The 18121-nt window shown below is 45.4% G+C and overlaps 5 protein-coding genes across 11 annotated transcripts in view; 3 read left to right on the top strand and 2 right to left on the bottom strand.

Moving 5' to 3' along the window:
• Nucleotides 1-79: 79 nt before the first annotated feature.
• Nucleotides 80-2678, bottom strand: LOC106747917 (phosphatidylserine decarboxylase proenzyme). The gene is made up of 5 exons (XM_014625934.1): nt 2590-2678; nt 2309-2528; nt 2017-2250; nt 1658-1946; nt 80-1490 (listed from the first exon to the last, which is right to left on the bottom strand). Exons 1-5 carry the CDS (start codon nt 2628-2630, stop codon nt 1033-1035), a joined length of 1242 nt encoding a protein of 413 aa, XP_014481420.1. The 5' UTR covers nt 2631-2678; the 3' UTR covers nt 80-1032.
• Nucleotides 2655-5572, top strand: LOC106747918 (rho-related GTP-binding protein RhoU-like). The gene is made up of 3 exons (XM_014625935.1): nt 2655-3269; nt 3322-3533; nt 3617-5572. Exons 1-3 carry the CDS (start codon nt 2678-2680, stop codon nt 3917-3919), a joined length of 1107 nt encoding a protein of 368 aa, XP_014481421.1. The 5' UTR covers nt 2655-2677; the 3' UTR covers nt 3920-5572.
• A 366-nt stretch (nt 5573-5938) lies between these two features.
• On the top strand, nt 5939-6434 carry LOC106747922 (LYR motif-containing protein 9-like). Its single transcript, XM_014625947.1, has 2 exons — nt 5939-6079; nt 6309-6434. Exons 1-2 carry the CDS (start codon nt 5954-5956, stop codon nt 6432-6434), a joined length of 252 nt encoding a protein of 83 aa, XP_014481433.1. The 5' UTR covers nt 5939-5953.
• LOC106747921 (probable tRNA (uracil-O(2)-)-methyltransferase) lies at nt 6316-9185 on the top strand. 3 transcript variants are annotated; one of them, XM_014625944.1, is made up of 3 exons: nt 6316-6401; nt 6549-7504; nt 8036-9185. In XM_014625944.1, the coding sequence occupies exons 2-3, from the start codon at nt 6557-6559 to the stop codon at nt 8921-8923; spliced, it is 1836 nt and encodes a 611-aa protein (XP_014481430.1). In that variant the 5' UTR covers nt 6316-6401; nt 6549-6556; the 3' UTR covers nt 8924-9185. The 3 variants fall into 3 exon arrangements, with proteins under 3 accessions (XP_014481430.1, XP_014481432.1, XP_014481429.1); XM_014625946.1 differs by having other exon boundaries at nt 6317-6401; nt 6553-7504; XM_014625943.1 differs by lacking the exon at nt 6316-6401 and having other exon boundaries at nt 6525-7504.
• A 103-nt stretch (nt 9186-9288) lies between these two features.
• The window catches only part of LOC106747920 (zinc finger protein 236-like), a 19713-nt gene continuing 10880 nt past the window's right edge, over nt 9289-18121 (bottom strand). For 4 of the 5 annotated variants that reach the window (XM_014625939.1, XM_014625938.1, XM_014625940.1 and 1 more), the window contains 16 exons: nt 17574-17716; nt 17295-17496; nt 17101-17179; nt 16872-17007; nt 16668-16807; nt 15925-16281; nt 15241-15490; nt 14940-15171; nt 14008-14117; nt 13653-13895; nt 13170-13537; nt 12507-12639; nt 11916-12025; nt 11586-11838; nt 11226-11502; nt 9289-10839 (listed from right to left, as the gene is read on the bottom strand). In XM_014625939.1, the coding sequence (XP_014481425.1) occupies nt 9794-10839; nt 11226-11502; nt 11586-11838; nt 11916-12025; nt 12507-12639; nt 13170-13537; nt 13653-13895; nt 14008-14117; nt 14940-15171; nt 15241-15490; nt 15925-16281; nt 16668-16807; nt 16872-17007; nt 17101-17179; nt 17295-17496; nt 17574-17716 (4079 nt within the window). In that variant the 3' untranslated portion in view covers nt 9289-9793. The remainder of the gene's footprint in view (nt 10840-11225; nt 11503-11585; nt 11839-11915; nt 12026-12506; nt 12640-13169; nt 13538-13652; nt 13896-14007; nt 14118-14939; nt 15172-15240; nt 15491-15924; nt 16282-16667; nt 16808-16871; nt 17008-17100; nt 17180-17294; nt 17497-17573; nt 17717-18121) is intronic. The other variant, XM_014625941.1, reaches the window with a different exon arrangement.

Raw genomic sequence — 18121 nt, 5'->3', positions numbered from 1 at the left:
AAATATAGAACGAGGAGGCAACGTGACGGAATCAATTTGTCCGGATCGATCGTTACTATTATTATGATTTAGCATTACGTAGAAATACGGTTTTTTATTATTCCACGCGTATACACCGTAAAATATAATCTGCGCGATCGAATATTCACATTATGATTAAATCTGGTTATCGGCACTTAAATCACATTTACCCGTCGAGATAAGTGAGGCATCGGGTTTTCCATAACGACAACGTTGGTATTAACGATAGAGATCGCGAAAATGTTCTCGCTGTGTAACGAGCACAGGGGGTTTCAAGATATACGACGCGGCTATTATTTTCTGGTTTGAAAAAGCAGCTAGAGCTTTAATTGAGGAAAGTGTTTCATCTGGTGGCCTTGACCGGCCGACTACTTACTAACTAGAAAGATCGATTTGCCGCGCAAACAAGAAAAATCCGACCTCTATCGGTAACGACGTACAAGAAGTCGAAGGAAATATTGTTCTCACGCACCGGCTGGTCCCATATATTTTTCCCCTGTAATTACGTGAGGCTTTACATACGTACTCGCAAGAGTTCGTTCGCCGTGTAGGGACCTAGATGCACTGTAATAATAAGTGCACGTTTAACTGTGCCAAACCTATTATAAATCACCGTCTCTTTCGCGTGATACTCTCGCGCGAACATGACTTCGTGAGATGTATTTACATGTAATTTCAGATAAACCGTATGAGGGAGGGGGCGATGATGATTTTCCCGCGCACGAGAAGAGCTATGTACAATAGTAACTGCGATACTTGGAAAAAAAAAAAGTTTCCGTGCAGCGCACACGAGAGCTGCCCTTTATTCTATCTACAATTCGCGTGCTGTCTTTGATTTTTCGCTAGAATTAGGACAGGAAAAGCGACCAACCAACATTAATGTTACAATTTCCCGCTCAACAATATAACTGTTGGTCTACAATAGGTGCTCTGAGCCTTGAATTCTCATTGTAAGACTTTACATAACACACGTGTTATATCGCATTGAGTTGGGAAATTACAACATTGATGTTAGTGTTCATCAAGCTTCCCTATATCTTTCCAGTTGTGTGCAATGTTCACGATAAGGTGCTTTTGTCGTCTTTCGGCCTTGTGATCGGAACACACGCTCAACGCCTGACCGACTTTGATGGACTGGCCGACTTGCAGGCAGAACTGAAAGTCTCGCGGCGCCTCGAACAGTAGCACGATCGTAGAACCGAGCCTGAATTCGCCGAACAGTTCACCCTTGGCCATGCGCATGCTGTCGAAGCTCACGTCCCTCCAGTACGCGGCGTCCGCCCATCGCGCCTTGTTGGTCGCCAATTCTTCATCGCGGTAGACTCTTATCGAGCCCACATTCGTCGCCCCGATCGCTGCATAAGCCATAAAGCCGGCCGCCCAATCCCCGATGTATACGACACGTTCGTTCAACGAGAATAGATTCGGCATGTACTTGAGCAACTTTGGATTAACGCTTAATAGTTTCCCTGAAGAACATTCAGACAACTTTTTAGCAATTTCTCAGAAGTTGCTATCAGGATAGAACCGTCATATTTTGAACTCTTTAATCGATAAAATCGATAAAAATGAATTTGGATTATGGTATTTGTAGTGGAATATTAATGAATTAGGAGTTAAGTGAGAAGAGACCTACCTCGGAAATGCCGTCGGAATGTTATATTCCAATCGGTTGGGCTGTGAAATCGGTGGTAATCACCGGGCGCCAAGTAAATGATCAACTGATAAAGCCTGTTGTCTGGATTCTTCAATAGCGCATTGACATAATCGTCCTTCTGCCCAGTACTTTTCACAGTTTGATTTATTGGGAGGTCGGATGGATCGCCCAAAAAATACCTGAGATCATAAGTCACTCCTTTGACTTGTTCCACACAGGAAGAATTCACCGGCCCAAAGTAAAGAACTTCACCGTCCGCGGGTGAAGTCTACAGCAGATATCCAACGATAAGTATTATTTCTTTATGTAAGATTCAGTATTCACGATAAAATGGTTACCATATTTGTATTTGGAGCAATCGGTCTTGCATTGCTCTTAAGCGCCCTCACGAAAAATTCGACCAGACTCGGAAACGTTGACAAGTCTGATTCCACCTCATCCACCTCAACGCCAAATGTTTCAGCAAAAAATCCATATATAGCTGGTCTTAAACCGACTGGTAAGTTGATGCTGGTCAGCCAACCTCCTATCCTGCTGGTTATTCTCAGAGGTAAACAACAATAGCACGTTACCTGTACAAAGAGATCTTTAGGGCATCGTATGATTAATTAGCGATGTCGCGTCACTTACCATAACGTCACTCAACAATTCCGGCTTGTCGTCGGCATATCCGTGTTGATGCAAATACCTCCACTGCGTGACCAAAGCTGCCGAGAGGGCGACTCCAACCGGCACGTACAACCGCCACATCCGAGATGCGGCACTTTTCACAGATCCCACAGCGACGCTGGACACGCATCTTCCGCTGGGCTTCGTCGAATGTTCCCTCACTACTCCCGTCGGCGACCGTCTGAAATGGACATGAGAGAGAGGTTATGTCAGAGCGGTGATGCGGTGACCCGAGCGAATACCTGACGAGGGAGACCAGCTTTCTCATACCGCCGGTTCTCATCTGCTGGACGATTTCAACTTCAAAACACAGAGTGGTGGGGTGCTGACATGGCGGACAACGACTTCGTCACTAGGGCGCGAGGTAACAGGTGGCTCCGCGTCGCGGCAGGTGATTCGGGCCTTTTTTTGCGCGACCGAGCACGGGCTCGCCAGTTCCCATTGTTTCCTCGGCATCGCGGCAGCGACGCGCGTTGCATCACGCCAGGTGGGATCGCAGCAGGTGTGGGGACGTCCTGTTCCCAGGAGAGGCATGACGTGCCGCCGCTTCGCGACGCGACGTTGCTCCAGGTCGGCGGTCTGAAAGGGTTACGCATGAAAGGCCGGGGCTGCGGCAAGATCAAGAGCGAGACAATGCCGCCGTCCTCGCACACCAACTGGACGAGGCCGCTACTCAAGGGCGGGCAGACCATGCAGATGCAGGTGAAGCAGCAGTCGACGACGAGCACGGCGATGCCGTCGTCGTCGGCGGCGGCTGCTGGCGCCAGCGTAGCTCAAAACGATGCAGCGACGCCACTCGACAAACGGATCAAGGTGGTCCTGGTGGGCGACGGCGCCGTCGGCAAGACCAGCCTGGTGGTCTCGTACTCAACCAACGGCTTCCCGGGGGAATACGTGCCAACCGCTTTCGACAATTACAATGGTACGTACTTTCCCCCTCTCTTTATTCCGAGGTATAACATTCTTCGTTTCAGTGGTTGTGAATGTTGACGGCCAACCGCTGAACGTCCAACTGTGCGACACAGCAGGCCAGGATGACTTTGATCCGTTGCGGTCCTTGTGCTATCCTGAGACGGATGTGTTTCTAGTTTGCTTCAGCGTCGTGTGTCCCTCGTCCTATCACAGTGTGGCTTCCAGGTGGATTAACGAAGTGCGGAAATACTGCCCGAATGCTCCGATCATTTTGGTTAGGTTCAATTATATTTCACGATCTGAGATTATATCACAATAATGTCATATGATTGTTACCACGTCTGATTGAAATTTCAGGTAGGAACTAAATGCGACCTGAGATCGGACGTGCGTCTAATGCTGCAACTTGCCAGATACGGCCAGGCGCCGATCACCACTATCCAGGGTCACCAGCTGGCGCAAAGGCTAGGCGCCGTGAATTACGTGGAGACGTCCGCGTTGACGCAACACGACCTCAAGGAGGCTTTCGACCAAGCGATAGTCAGTGCCCTCAATACGAGGCGCGGCGGTGCTAGCTTATTATACCGGCGTAGGAAGCCGCCCCCGCTGTGGCGTAGATGGTTGTGCTGCTGGGGACGATCGTCTTCGAGCGAGACTTAAACCGAGATATCCTAACGTGATAGACTATATAAACTTCTCTAGAATCCCTCTGTGATCACAGGCGGTCGCTGTCCGCCACTGTCAGAATCGCAAGCATGACGTATTCGATTACGTTACGTTTTCTCGTTGACGATTATCCTGACAGGTAGAAAAGAGAGAGAGAGAGCAGCTCTAGTATTTTGTTATTTAGATTTTAGACGAGCGGGCAGCAGATTGTTTCGCGGCGCGAACGACCGGGAAAAAGCGTCTTGACACCGGACTCTTAAGGCCGTTCTACAACATATAAACCATCGGTTGTAAAAAATCTATAATAAGGCAATCAGTCAGACTATTATGATGCATTCTGATTGGACGACGTATCTTTACCCCATCTGTAGATTAATCATGTCGTAGAACATTCACTATCACGCTATTGTAGAACGGCATTGACGAGTTCCACCGGTAGATACCTCACGCACAATCAAGTTAGAGTAACAACTCTCGCGCGCGCGCGCAACGCTCTTTACCTCGGCGAGTCGCGCGAAGCCTTCGTTTTACACGGTTTTCTGCACGTTTTACGCGTGCGATCTAACGAACTGCCTAACAACGCCCGAGGATACGAAGTTGTTTGCAATATCTCACACAGTGCCGGCACTAATGACTCAGCAGCCTAACGGAAGCGACTCGAGGATTACGCGACGATTTACGAATATATGTCCGAAAGCTACGTGACTGATGAACGTTAGACGAATCACACGGCAGATGAAAAACGTTCTGACAGACGGAGCGAGCGCCGCCCGTAAAAAAAATTCCTGAAGACGCCCACCCGGCATAATTTATTGTAATATTAATCGTATTAATCATTATTTTTGTTACTAGCATGTAATTGGCTACTCGCTGGTTGTGATTTTTGTACGTAATATCTGTTTTAATTGTCGCGGTAAGATCGGTTCTTNTTTTACTGCCCCCCCCCCCCCTCCTTCTCCATTGAAGGTAATTAAGCGGAGCCATTGCGCCCTTCCACGACCACACGTGGCGTATATAACAATTGTATATTTTTTACTTGTTGCGACACGACGTGCATATATATAAATATATTTATTTTTTAATATCTCTTTGATATATATACATATATATGTACATCGGTATTTTAGTAGAAGTAAAAGTTAGGCTTTAATCGCTATTCTCGCAAACCTAGTGACATCACACGTATACACGGAAGATTTATATACGTATAATATTGTAAAACGACCGATAAACGGAGCGATGATATTTCGTATGACGTGTTTTTTTTTTTTTTTATATAAACTTATGTGATGTAGTGTTTGTACGAACGCGATAGCAGTAATGATATATAGGGGAGAAAATATCAAACTCTCGAACGAAATTCTAGCGAAGAGTAGTAGAGACGCGCGAACAGAACCCGACGTTCACTCTCAACGATCCAGGTTCGTACTCAGAGTTGGTAGAAAAAGAAAAAAAAAACACGCTGTGATCTTACCGGAGGAAAAAGAAAAATGTCTTCTGGAGGTTCTCTACTGTATGTCGCATACGGAATTGTATGAATAAGACTGCAGATAAGATTCAAAACCGCATAATATGTATAGACTTAACTTGCTGTAACACTTTGTTTCTATGAAGGCGCATCAAAAATAAATTGTATATAAATATTTATTCATCAAATATACCGAGAATCGACCTCTGTCATTTGTGATATCTTAAGTCCGGAACTAGCAATAATATTTTCAGCAATCTAAACTTTTTTTTCCTATATTTTGTGAAATTTCTTGTCATCTCAATTTTTGCAGTATCTTCACTGATTACTTTTGTATCTAATATTTGTAATGAATATTTATATCGTATCTTATATTTTGCTAATAATATCGTTAAAAATGTTTGCACATATTAATACGATTTTTATTAATAATGTAGCCGAGGCAGTAGTTGGCTTTCTGTTTTATCGAGGGTGGATATTTCGGGAGAACTACTATTCCACGTGTCGGAAATAATGATAGATTAGGAAAAGACAACTTCCGCATTCCTCGCGGGTGAACGATGGCGAATCGAGTGCTCGGCGGTACGACAGTGAATTCGCCTAAACAACTGTACAAATATTTATTGCGCGAATGCGAGAAGCTGCCGAAACATACGCAGCAATACTACAAACATTCCGTCAAACAAGTATGTGCAAAGTATTCTCATCCAAATATTAATAACCTGATTGTATGCGGGGTCCTTGTTTTCTTGTTCTTCCTCTACCTTGAGGAATAACTTAGTTCCAGCAGATGCAGAGGTTACTCAACCCGTTCCTTGTGTGATTGAGAATGTTTGATCGATGAATTTAATAGTCGTCGTATATAAAATATCTTCACTACCGTTAAATTCCCAATCGTTGACGAACCTTTTTCAGAGTTTCAAACAGCATGCTTCGGAGGCTGACGAGGAACGTGTGCAACAGATTATGGAGCGTGCACTGTTAGATGCCAAGTGGGTGATACAGAAGGTATTTTTCGACTTGTATACACTAATACGTTAGGTGTTTGACAATCTTTCAGTTCATCATTTCTCTCTGTTCAATAGTACAGTCAACCATCGGGTGCTACCCCAGCGCCCAAATGATAAACTGATACACAAAAATTATATATGTTAGATAGAAAAATGAACTTTGAACGGATTGCTAATGAGAGCACCAACAGCAGCGCCTCGCAGTTTTGGCAAGCCATTTCCATCTGGATGAGGAATCCTCACGTTATAAACCGCAGAATCCTGGCGTCTCAAGAGTTGTTAGCGACTGAAGTCAATTGCGGCATTTCGGATATATTTGAACGTACTCTCGAATTGCAAATACAACCAGACGACTTGGATTTATCCACGGGAGGCGAAAAATATTTATTAGAAAAATTAAATATCGCAGAATACTGCCAGTCATCGGAGAGTTTGAATCCGATTGAGGCGCTGAGCGATGATAAGGTTTACTTGTACGTGAAGAAGCTGATACCCCGGAATACGCAGTTGTTTTCACCGACGCTGGAATTTACGCTCGTCGACAAGAGATCCGTAAGCTTAGCTAGCTTTCATAAACGGCTTGTTCAAGGCAAACAGTCTCTAGGTCCAAGTGCAGCCTACAGTGTGCAGCACCGCGAGTACGGATCCACGTGTATCAATATACACCGTTCGGAGGATTGCGACAAAAGCCGCGATTGGCTCAGATCCAGGCTCTTACCGCGTCTGATCAAGTGGATGTTGAGCGAGAACGTCGGCAGACCGAAGATCAATTCTCTCAGCCTCGTTTCCGCCGAGAAGTACACCTTGCTCTACAATCGGCTGAAGGAGAAGTACGGCACCGAAATGGTGAAGGTGTGGCCGGAGAACACCGACCCGGCCAAGTTCGTTTACGAGGACGTAGCGATCGCGACCTATCTGTTACTGTTGTGGGAAAAGGAGAGATCGGAGATGGATACGCAGGAGTTGCAGTCGTTCGTGGATCTCGGTTGTGGAAACGGTCTTCTCGTCTACATCCTGTCTAACGAGGGTCACACGGGAATGGGGATCGATTTGCGCAAAAGGAAGATCTGGGACCTGTTCCCAGAGAGCACTCGCTTGCAAGTATGTGCAAAATTCTTTCGCTATAATTACCGTTCTGAGAGAGATTCAAGTGTTAACGCCAGTCCTTCGATCTTGAGACAAGCTGAAGGAAGCTTGTGTGACAGATAAGATCAATCTGTCGAGCGATTCGTAACTTTTAATCTTCATTCCATCGAATAAAAGTGTCGGAAGAATCATCTTACGGGCAATTTCTCTCGATCGACACGTAGACTGTTGTAATACTTAACAATATCTTCGATGTTTATCTTAGTACACAGAAAAAATTCGGTTCCTGCAACATTCAAAACTCGGTTTTACAGAGAGACTCCTGAGGTTTCAGTCAAGTCTCAGTTATCCCAACCGAATTTCAATACAGCTGAATGTTCTTAGTAGTGACCGACGAAAACTGCCATTTGTATTAACATATTCAGAAAAAATTTGAGCAGACCGTTTGTGTTAAATTTCCATTGCCGTATATACAGTTGCGGGAACTGAGATTCATTCCTCTCCATATATAATTTCACGGAGAAATCCAAGGATCCTTCGTATCAGGTCAGCACGATCGTCCCGTCCTCCGACACCGTCTTCCCCGGCGTGGACTGGATCATAGGCAATCACTCGGACGAACTCACCCCGTGGATCCCCGTGATCGCCGCGCGCAGTTCCTACGAGTGCCGGTTCTTCCTGCTGCCCTGTTGCGCCTACGAGTTCGACGGCAGGAAATACCGGAGGTGCAACACCGCCGAGAGCCAATACTCGGAGTACATGTCCTACGTTAAGAGCGTGTGCGAGACTTGCGGCTTCCTCACGCAGGTGGACAGGCTGCGGATCCCGTCGACCAAGCGCACGTGCTTCGTTGGATGGCGAAGGAGCTGCGCGAAGGAGGACAGCGTGGCGTTGGACGCTGACATCAAGAGGATTATAAACGCGCGATCGGCAACGTCTCAGGAAGAAGACGCCGGCGATCTGTGGTCTGCGAGCTTCAGGCCGCGCAGCCCGACGGAACGGACGCGAAATTGTACGCAGCTGGACAAGGGACTGGTCCTGAACATCGTCAGCGTGGTGGCGGCGCACCTGCTGCGCACGGAGCGCAGGATACCGCTGGAGCGGAGACCCGGCAGGACCTGGAACGCCGGCCGGCAGATCAGCATCGGCGAGGTGGCGAAGCTGATAGCGCCCGAGATGTTGCGGCAACTGCGGAACGAGTGCGGTGGCCTGCAGACTTTGCTGAGGAACCACAGTCACATCTTTTGCGTGGCGCAGGGGAAGGTGCAGTTCCGGATTCCGGGCGTTACCGGGGGGAGGAGGAAGAGGAGGAGGAACGGCGTGAGCAAAGTGAAGCCTTGCTGGTTCTACGAGAACCACCCCGACGGCTGCCCCGAGGTCGACTGCGATTTCCAGCACAGAGTTCCTTCAGAGATTATAGATTCGGGACGATAATGTAACAACGCGTTTTTTCTCTTTTTATTTTAAATAATTTGCGTGTCAGCGTTGAAGTAAAAAGAACGCACCGAAGTTCGATACGCACAGTCCGCATCGATTCGACACGTACGAAATATGTAATAACAATAGTCAACTAGTATTAAATTACGCCTCGGGTACAAAGTAAATTATCCTAATAGCGTCGCACATCGATACGCAGAATATACATACATCTCGTCGGCGCATTCGATGCGCTCGAGAGACACCCTTTTCTCATTTACATCGTGAGCGCATTATGTGATTCATAATTCATAGTCTCGTATGCAAGATCGTCTCAAGTTTGTTTTCAGGTGTTGTGCGATCTTAAATACAAGATCTGTCTATCTCGGATACCGTCTTATGAGCAACAGTGCGGTCTCGTGCTCAACCGAGAAAGCAGCTTATACTCGTTTCTACCGATCGATCGATAGTATTGGTTAATTAATTTAGCTGAATTGATTAATGCAATAAGACAATTCCATCGAGTTAACCGTCATCAGATTTGAACCATGATGGTAGAAACGGTATTCTTCACTAACTTACGATCGGCTCAGCTCAGAATTGGTCAATCAATGCGACCGATCAATTCTAAACTTCTTCGCCACGTTTACCGAACGTATGAAAAGTATGCTGACTGAAAAAAAATGGCAAACACGTTAGAGAAGCGTCGTTCAGCGGAAAATCTCAATCGGCGGTTCTTACAGCATTCGAAGGTAAACTTGAGACGATCTAAAAATCCGCCAACGAATACCGGCCTAGATTATTATCACAGCCCCACTACGGGAAGCTGCTTTCTTCTTCGAGAAGAACACCTCTCTCTCTCTCTCTCTCTTTCTCTCTCGTTAGCATTCACTTGACAAGGTCGACCACCAGTATGTCGTCTAAACTCACTAGCTTCGCGTCACCCTGATTATCCTGTAGGAGGGCGCCCAACACCTGCTGGCCGCTCCTCAGCTTCTTGATGTCGAGTATCACGAGCTGGTGGACGCGCTTCAGGTGCGTCTGCAGGTTACACTTCTGCGTGAACGAGTGCGTGCAGTGCGGGCAGCGGTACGGCCGGTCGCCGGTGTGGTGCTTTTGGTGCAGCTGCAGCGAGAACTTTTGGGCGAACGACTTGCCGCAGAGCTCGCATTTGTACGGCCGTTCGCCGGTGTGTATCCGCTTGTGCCGCTCCACTTGGCACGGCTTGGTGAACGTCTTGCCGCAGACGTCGCATTCCTTACGCGACTGGGCCGCCGATTTCGCGGGATCACCGGCCGGCTTGGACATGCCGCCGTCTGCTTGCACGCAGTCGTTCATCCGGACGACTGCGTCGGAGCTCGTCGGGCTGGTTATCACCACGTGATTGTTCAGGTCGCAGGTTTCCGGGAAAGAATTGACCAGCTCGATCACGTTCGCCGGCACGGAGTCACCTGCCGGCTGCGTCGTCAGCAGCGAGTCGTCCGTTTGAATGGTGACGAGGCCGTTCGCCAGCAGAAATTGCAGATTCGCCACCAGTTCGTTGCTCTCGTTCACGGACAGCATTGCGTTGTTGTTGAGTATCGTCGTCGGGTCCGTCGAATTATTGAACGTGATTTGACTCGGCAGCACCGCGCCGTCGAGGCTCACCGACGTGTCCAACGCGGGGTAGCCCATGTGGCTCTGCTGCACAACCGCCGCCGTTTCGTCGTCGCTTATCACGGTGGTCGTCATCGTCGTCGTCGTTGTATGTTCCAGAGAATTGTCCACGTTCTCCAGGCTAGCCGCCGCCTCCGCCACCGCAGCGACCTTCAGGTGTTTCGGTTTACGTTTCGCGCCACCTTTGTGCTCACGCACGTGCTTCAGCATGTGCACCTTCTTGTGGCCCGACGTGCGGAAGCGCAAATCGCACATGGGACACTTGAACGGTTTCGAGCCTGAAACAGGGTTACAAGTCAACGCAAGCTCCTTCCTTCTTCTGCAATGGGGGGGTTACACTAAATTGTAACATTTGGAAATATATTTGATTGCTTAGAGTTGAAGGTTTACTACGCTTATTATAGGATTTGTTGCGTAAATAACGACATGATTGGTAGTGTTACCAATATAATCTGGGTAAGTTTTCGATATCCGCGAGTTTGAGGTGTATTCGAGAGAATATATAATAAGATACTATAACATACTTCAGTTAGAAATCGTTTACGCTATATATATATAATATTTATATACGCCTGAAATAAACCGTACACTTTTTTAATTATCCCGAGTAACATTCTATTAGGTTATTGATAGCACTATATGCGAAATAATTCCAATGAATTACCGGTATGCAGTCTCATGTGGACCTTTAAGCTGCCCTTCGTAGCGAACAAACTGCTGCAGACGTGACAACGGAACGTCTTCTTGCCCGTATGGACCTTCATATGCGAGTCCAACGTGCACTTGACCGCGAAGCTCTTACTGCAGTGGTCGCACTTGAACGGCCGTTCACCCGTATGCGTGCGAATATGTCTGATCAGGTCACTTGGTTTACGGAAAGTCTTCGGGCAGTACTTGCATTTATTCGTGTACTCTCGCTTTTCTTTTTTCTCCATGTTCTCCTGGAACGTTGAATGTCGTTACGTAAGCCAGTTTGACTGGCGTGAATCTTTACGAACCGACGCAGAAATTCGCGTGCACTCACATCTATGCATTCCATGATTTTCTTCTCGGCAACCGTGTCGAGCAAGACTTTCTCGGATACGGACGAGTCCGCATCGATTCGGACATCGAGCGTCGTTATCGAGGGAAGAGCGGTATTCGAAGAGATCGGCTCCTTCTGGGAACTGTCCGGCTCCATGGACGAGACGTTCCACGTGTCAGTGTGTATCTTATTATGTAACTTCAATTGCTGTTTGCTGTCCAAGACCTTGTGACACGTCGTGCATTTCCACAGTCTGTGTACGAAGTCGGAAGAGTAACTTAATAAAGATAGAACAATTTCCCTTTATTTTTATTGATTATTTTTACTTACTTATTCACGTGCGTCCTCATGTGCCTGCTGAGACCACTGTTCGTGCAGAACCGCTGAAGGCACACCGAGCACTGATATTCCTTCTCGCCGCGATGAGACTTCAGGTGTTCCTGTAAGGATCACAATTTTATCGTGTATCATATCAGTTTTGCGAGTTTCTGCTTTTGAGCTTAGTTAGATACTTTTTGCATCAAGATACGTAGTAGCAAAATGTATCTTGCGTCTTGGCAATACATATCCCAGAAGGGGATTCTTTACCAAGAGGAGAAACCTTTTTGGAAATAATCGATTGCATTATCATTCAGGTTTTTAATATAATCACTTTAACTTTGATCATTATATTTCTCTCTTATCTGCCCTTGATTACTTCTGATTGAATATCTTAACAGAGAGCTTTCTCTATATATCTTACTAATTGAAAATGCATCTTTTGTTAAATTTCAAATCATTATTCAATTATTATTATTTATTAAATTTCCACATAAACACTATAATTGCGTCGTTCAAATTTTTACTGTCGCACGACTAAAACTTTAATTGCACCGTTTTAATCTTTGTTATCGCATGAAAACTTCAATATTCAAACCATACCTTTAACCCTTCGGTTGTGAAACCTTGATTGCCGCACATGTGACACTGCAACAGGTTAGCGCATTCCGATATCGTCGTGTCCATACCGGAAGAAATAAACGAGTCCGTCTGTATTGTACCTTGAAAACTTTTCCTGCAAGTATTGCGCGTATCTTATAACCGCTCAATGGTATAGCGCCAGTTGCTAAATATTTGCAACTTTTGCTCCGTTTTCGCAGTTGATGCGAACGAAGAGACGCACAATGAGCGTCGACTGCGAAAATCGACCGAAAGTTGCGATACTCCGTTGATATAGTGGTGAACAATAAGGTTGTTGCACTTTTTTTTAATGAATTTTTCAACGTATCCTCGGGAAACACATTCTCCCATTGGATACGAGATGTGTTGTGAAATTCACAAAAAAAAAATCGATATTTCCGTCCATCACTGTACAGGGTGTCGCATATGATCCATTACGAAGGGTCGCCTGCCCGCGCGTGTCCGGATGATAATTTCGGATTTGTAGATATTGTCATATCTTTTCAACGAAGTTAGGTCGCTCCTAATCATCATAATTTCAACGGATTCGCGAACGGTTAGGCAACCTGTCGTAATGGATCATATGTTGATGCAACACCTTGTGTAACACTTTTTTTTCGCATAGCAAAAAAAGAAGAAGCTTACGCGAATGATAGAATGCTCCTCTCGCTATCGCACGATAAAGCATTATTTTCTTGTGACGTTTTCGCAAGCCCGTTCACGCCCTGCACCTCCGACCCGTTCGTGGTGTCCGCTTTCGCGATGATTTTCGAGTATCTCGGGCCTACTTGCGACAGCTTCACCAATTCTGAGCAGTTTTCCTTAGGATTGATGATCATCAGATGAGTATTCCTAGTAATAAGAGACGCGTCCATGTCGCTGGCAGTGGTGATTGGCGTGGTTCGTTGCTCCTCCGCTTGCTGTCCGTCGTTTCCATCCACGGATCGTGGCAAAATATTGGACATACTCGTGGAGTTGCTCACGCTCAGACCGATGTCTATATCGTTGTCCGTCTGAAAAAATCAAAACGGCGCTTTATAATTTCGAAATAATGGCTGAGCGTCGAGATGCCTTCGCGCTGTCCCGAAATCGCACCATATTTAGGGGGGGGGGAGGGGGACTTTATACCTGTAATGCAATTTGGCTCATGTCGAACGAGTCGAATTGCGACGTGAATATCGCATTGCCAGATGATTCCAAGCCCTTGTTGTGCTCGTATATTATATTAAGTACCGGCTGCTCCCTCGAACTGTCGAGAGAATTCGCGTTCGCCTCGTCCATCTGCCTCGGCAGATTGTTCGTCAGACCGAGGTTCACGCCGATATTGAACAGTTGCTGGTTCAGAGTCTCTTCGATCTCTCGTATACTTTCCTACAAGATTCCGTGAAAGTTATCTCTGTTGTCCCTTGATTGCTAGCTATACGTTTATATAAATGAAATATATCTCAATGAAGAACACAAAACGAATATTGAAATTGTGTACCGGCGTGAGCGTTTGATCCCCTGAGTAATGAGGTAACGTAATAGTGCCAGTTTCGTCGGCATGCAGAGTTTGCGACGATCCTAAATTAGTCGCGTCGACCGACAGATTTTCTGCAATACGTGATCACATACAAACGTATATATGTTATATATAATAAATTATTTAAAATATACAAAAAATGTATTAATTTCTATATTATCCGCCATATACTTCTAATTTAAGACAATACAAACAAAAGTCTGCCTTCTACCATTTTGCAAATAATCACGCAAAATTTCGAGTTATGAATGATTAAAAACGGCCATCTATAGATTTCTTTAACAAGTCAAAAAGTTGCGTGATTATTTGCAAAATGATAAAGAACTTTTTTATTAGTTTTTATTCAGAATGACTTAATCTACGACAGCTGTTATATATATCGATATCTTGAACTTCGAATATTGAACCTATCGTTAGATACAACAGCCACCGTATACTTGTAGATTAGGCCATTCTGAACAAAAAAAAGTCCCGTGTATCACTTTGTAAATAAATATGCAAATTTTTGAGTTATTAGTCAAAGAACCTCTATACATCGTTATTTTCGAAAATTAATAACTTAAAATTTTACGTAGCTATTTGCAAAATAGTAGAGGACTCGCTCTACTTGGATAGTAGTTGATCTGAACTACAAGTATATGGGGCGGTTTGCGTCAGACATTCTGTATATAAAATGTTTCAAAAAAGGTGTGCTGGCTATATGTGTAGGATATATCAATGCAAGCAAAAAGGTCCGTATAAACATAATGCGTAAAACATTCAGTTGACGAATTAAGGCTGTGCGTTGTAATGTACATGGTTACACATAGCCAGGCGTCCTTTCTGAAACACCATATATACGTACACTATCATCTGTCTTTCCTGTCTTGTCGTATCCTTGAGAAAAACCTTACGATTTGCGATAGACGGCGTCGCGCTGTCCGTCAGCAAGAACGACTTCTCCTTCTCCGAGCCGATGTTCTGAAACTGATCGGAGAAGGCCTGCGTGAAATCTGGCGCCATTTGCGGCTGAAACGACACCTCCATGTCCTCGGTGAGAGTGATACTTTCAGGTAATGCTGGAATGCTGCTTTTCTCCGTGTTCAAAGGTGCGTTCTGTTCTTGCGTCTTTTGTTCCTCCAATTGCTGTGCGTGCATACACGAATTTTAGCATCGTTTCATCGTTTACAGATTCTAAAGATTAGATATACCGACCCGTTGCGCCAGCTCGTGCTTATGTATTTTCATGTGCTTCCGACAATTGACGTACGTCTTAAACGTTTTGTGGCAGTACGGACACATAAACGGCCTTTTATTGCTATGCGTGACCAAGTGTCTCTTCATGCTGCTCTGCGTGGAAAATTTCGTGTTGCACACCGAGCAACTGTACGGCCTCAAGTCATCGTGCGTATGCAAGTGAGATTTGAGGACGCTGTTGGACGTGAACCTTCTGGAAAGCGAATAACTTTTATCGACGTAAATTATACATTAAAAAGAAAAAAAAAGATCAGAAGTAGGTAGCAAATAGACAAAATAAATAAAGGCTGGTAGTGATAAGTAGATAAAATAAATAGAGGCAGTGACAAATGGATTAATCGAGAAATTCGCCCCTTAATCATGCTCTTACACGTATACATAAATAGGTAAATCCTTCCTTTCCTTCAACACAGAACCTAACGTCATTTCACGATAGATCGTTGATTATAACAATAGTCAGATAGTTGATCAGTTAATATGGATTATAAATCCGATTTGAACATCCTAATGCGTATGTACTGCGTGTCAGAGCAGGCTCGAATACGGTTCACTAGCGAATTCGGTCACGTGCGTATGAATAAGAAACACGAACTTCTCGATCAATCCGATTCTAGACGATATCGGCTCTTCAACGACTTATACCTGTCGCACTTGAGGCATTTGTACGGTCGTTCGCCCGTGTGCCTGCGATAATGCTGCTTCAAATGGCTGATCTTCCTGAATGCCGCCTGGCACACCCAGCACTTGTGCGGCCGCGCCACACTGTTGCCATCGTACACCTGCTTCTGCTTCGACTGCACCTGCATCACGCTTATCTTGTTCCCGGCGTCGCTGATGACGAGCGGCTCCTGCAGGACCACCTCCGGCACGAGGCTCTCCGCCTCGGACGATATTTTGGACGGCTTCTCTCGCGTGTGACTCTTCATGTGAGTCTTCAAAATGGTGCTCGCGCTGAACGACTTGTCGCATATGCCGCACTTGTGCGGTTTCGTGTGCAGTCTGAGAGAGACACGGTGTTTTACTTAAACGCCCACGACGCCGCACAGTAGAGCGAAACATTCAAAACGTGACCGATTCTTAAGTATGATTTTAAAAGATCTTGACACGTTAAGTCTAAAAGTTAAGTTTAACAATTTTTAGAAATAAAAGGTCAGTATGAACAAAAAGGTCCTCCATCATTTTGCAAACAACCATGCGGAACTTTATTAATTGTTGGAAAAAAGAATTATAGGCTTCTTTAATTCAGAAATTTGCATGATTATTCGCAAACTGGTTAAGGACTATTTTGTTCACGTTGACTTAAATTAAAAGTATATGTTCTTCTGAAGTTGGCAAAATTTGCCCACAAATTTCGCCCCACTGTGCGTGTTTGAGAAAAGACTCACCTGGTGTGAGCGGTGAGACTGCTGTGGCACGCGAACGTCTTGTCGCAGGAGCTGCAGGCGTACTTCTTCACTCCGGTATGCGTCCTCTCGTGCGCTATCATCGTCGACTTGAGTGCAAAGGAACGAACGCAGTACATGCACTGAGAAACATAGAATAATACTTTACAACTCTGATCAACGACGGACCCGCTTCGAGCTTTCTACCTTGAAGGGCTTTTCCTGCGTGTGAACGCGCAGATGACGTATCAGATCCGATGGCTTTTTGAATTCCTTCGGGCAGAACGAGCACGCGTACCACCGCACGTTCCCTACGCAGTGTTGCTTTATGGTAAGATACTTCCTGCGAACGTAAGATTATGCTTCGAGTACTTTCTCGCGTATCTGCAAATTACTCTTTCCGTCGCAGCTTACTTTTCCACGCAAGAGATCTTACCTCATAGTACCGCCGGCGGCTTTGTCTAGTAATGTGACGTACGTCGTACGGGAGTCCATTTTCTTCGGCTCCGTGCTTTCTGCGGGAGAAAACGTTTATCTTATCATTCCAAGCGATAATATTTAAATGTTGCACAATTAATTCACAACACGTGTATATAACGCAAACGGCGTAATTTAAAAAGAAAAAATTACCTTTCGAGGTGACTTCATTTTTGTTCGGCAGGCCGCTGTTCTTCAAGGCCTGCTGCAGGATATCGCTTTGCCCCGCGTTTAACGTTCCCGTGGAAACAGCGGTGTTATTCACGGCGGATTCCAGAGACGCCAATTGCGAGATTACGCTGTCCACCGTCGCACGCATGTCAGCTTCGGACGAGATATTCGAAGACTCGGGTTCCTAAACAAGCGTGCTAGTTCTCGGCTTACGTTCGAAAGTTCGTATTAAGTTGCATAATATCGGAATGATCACCGTACCTCCGTGGAATCAGAATGCATTCGCTTTATGTGCCCGTTCAGGCTGCCGAGTTTCTTGAAAACGCACGAACAATAAGAGCACGCGTACGTGGGCTCACCTTCCGGCACGTTGTGCACTCGGAGTACATGCGCCTTTAGATTTCCTGGAGAATTGAAGAACGATTTGCGTTGACGGAAGAACGTAAGCAGAATGGCTGACTTTTTCATTCAAGGAAACATATTAAGCTCCGTATTCTGAGTATCTCTTTTATCGATAAAAAGCGGCTCACCTGAGTGGCTGAGGAGTCACATTTAAGGCACGATAAAAGTGAGTTCAGAATATGGACCCTTTATCTCAAGGATGTATTACCCACACGTATTCTCGCGTCAAAGAGGCTACTCATAAATTTAATATTTATCAAGCAAAATTACGTTTCTGTTCATTTACTTCACACTACTACCTAAGTAGTAAATGTTAATTTAAAACGAAATTGAGATAGCCATATATATATATATATATACATATATATATACGCGCTTAAATTATATATTCCTTATATATATATATA

This window comes from Dinoponera quadriceps, unplaced genomic scaffold, assembly GCF_001313825.1.
Source record: "Dinoponera quadriceps isolate SergipeBrazil2010 unplaced genomic scaffold, ASM131382v1 scaffold2379, whole genome shotgun sequence".
Lineage (NCBI taxonomy): Eukaryota > Metazoa > Arthropoda > Insecta > Hymenoptera > Formicidae > Dinoponera > Dinoponera quadriceps.
Note: the sequence above shows the minus strand (reverse complement) of the source record. Positions and strands in the feature narration are given on the sequence as shown.

Coding starts and splice junctions, on each gene's coding strand:
- LOC106747917 (XM_014625934.1), bottom strand. CDS start 2,630: ATGAGAACCGGCGGTATGAGAAAGCTGGTCTCCCTCGTCAG. Junction 2,529..2,589: donor AAGCTGGTCTCCCTCGTCAG/GTATTCGCTCGG, acceptor TGTCCATTTCAG/ACGGTCGCCGACGGGAGTAG. Junction 1,947..2,016: donor TTGCTCCAAATACAAATATG/GTAACCATTTTA, acceptor TATCTGCTGTAG/ACTTCACCCGCGGACGGTGA.
- LOC106747918 (XM_014625935.1), top strand. CDS start 2,678: ATGGCGGACAACGACTTCGTCACTAGGGCGCGAGGTAACAGGTGGCTC. Junction 3,270..3,321: donor CGCTTTCGACAATTACAATG/GTACGTACTTTC, acceptor TCTTCGTTTCAG/TGGTTGTGAATGTTGACGGC. Junction 3,534..3,616: donor CGAATGCTCCGATCATTTTG/GTTAGGTTCAAT, acceptor TTGAAATTTCAG/GTAGGAACTAAATGCGACCT.
- LOC106747922 (XM_014625947.1), top strand. CDS start 5,954: ATGGCGAATCGAGTGCTCGGCGGTACGACAGTGAATTCGCCTAAACAA. Junction 6,080..6,308: donor ACAAACATTCCGTCAAACAA/GTATGTGCAAAG, acceptor AACCTTTTTCAG/AGTTTCAAACAGCATGCTTC.
- LOC106747921 (XM_014625943.1), top strand. CDS start 6,542: ATGTTAGATAGAAAAATGAACTTTGAACGGATTGCTAATGAGAGCACC. Junction 7,505..8,035: donor CAGAGAGCACTCGCTTGCAA/GTATGTGCAAAA, acceptor CCTTCGTATCAG/GTCAGCACGATCGTCCCGTC.